At 57.0% G+C, this 1,028-nt stretch overlaps 1 protein-coding gene across 1 annotated transcript in view; it reads right to left on the reverse strand.

Annotated features, from left to right (window-relative positions):
- CROCC (ciliary rootlet coiled-coil, rootletin) overlaps positions 1-1,028 on the reverse strand; it is a 54,477-nt gene that overhangs the window by 26,896 nt on the left and 26,553 nt on the right. The window contains exon 6 of the mRNA XM_021715340.1: positions 792-987. Within this exon, the coding sequence (XP_021571015.1) occupies positions 792-987 (196 nt within the window). The remainder of the gene's footprint in view (positions 1-791; positions 988-1,028) is intronic.

The raw sequence follows: 1,028 nt of genomic DNA on the forward strand, positions 1-1,028 counted from the left end.
TCAAGCCTGTAATCCCAGCACTTTGGGAGGCCAAGGTGAGAGGATTGCCTGAACTCAGGGCTTCCAGACCAGCCTGGGCAACTTGGGTGAGACCTCGTCTCTATAATATATCAAAAAATTACTGTCAGGCTCGGTGGCTCAGCCTGTAATCCCGTGCCTTTGGGAGGCTGAGGTGAGTGGATTGCCTGAGCCCACGGGTTCGAGACCCGCCTGGGCAGCGAGACCTCATCTCTACAATAAAATAAAAAAATCAGCTGGGCGTGGTAGTGCATACTTGTAATTCCGGCTACTCGGAAGGCTAAGGCGGAAGGATCGCTGGAGATCAGCAGGCAAGGCTGCAGTGGCTGGGAGCGGCCAGTCTGGGCAACCGAGTGAGACTCCAACTCAAAAAAAAAAAAAAAAATTAGCCAAGTCCGGTAGCACGTGCCTATAGTTCTGGCTACTTGGAAGGCTGAGGCAGAAGGATTGCCTGAGCCCAGCAGGTCGATGCTGGGGTAGCCGTGAGCATGCCAGTGCACTCCAGCCTGAGTGACAGAAGAGTGAGACCCCAACTCAAAAAAAAGAATTAAGCAACTAAATAGAATGAAGAGAGATAGCACCTACCACATGTGGTTATTAGGAGAAATGAAAGGAAATGCACCGGGCACGTGCTACACGCTACCCAGGCCAGCGATTTTTACCTCTGCTAATGTGCTCCCCTGCTCAATGCTCCCCTCCCCGCTTAGACTTCTGAGTCCCCCACTGCAAGGGCCCTTCCCTTGGGTAAGGCCTCGCCGCACTCCCAGGCCCACCTCCTCCTCGCGCCTCCATGCCGCCTCCCGCTGCTCCAACTCCTTGCGGCTGCGTGTCCAGTCGCTGGTCACCTTTCGTATGTCCTCGCTCAGAGCCTGGTTGGCTGAGCCAGCCTGGTCCAGCTGCTCTCGGAGCATGGCATTCACCTGGGCCAGGCTGGCGCTCCTGGGCAGGACCAAGGGGATCGGTGGGCGCCTGCCGGCCCGCCCACCAGGAAGACCGCCCTGCCAGCCCAG

The sequence above is a fragment of the Carlito syrichta genome, unplaced genomic scaffold (genome assembly GCF_000164805.1).
Source record: "Carlito syrichta isolate Samal-C Ts95f unplaced genomic scaffold, Tarsius_syrichta-2.0.1 Scaffold307017, whole genome shotgun sequence".
NCBI classification, from domain to species: Eukaryota; Metazoa; Chordata; class Mammalia; order Primates; family Tarsiidae; genus Carlito; species Carlito syrichta.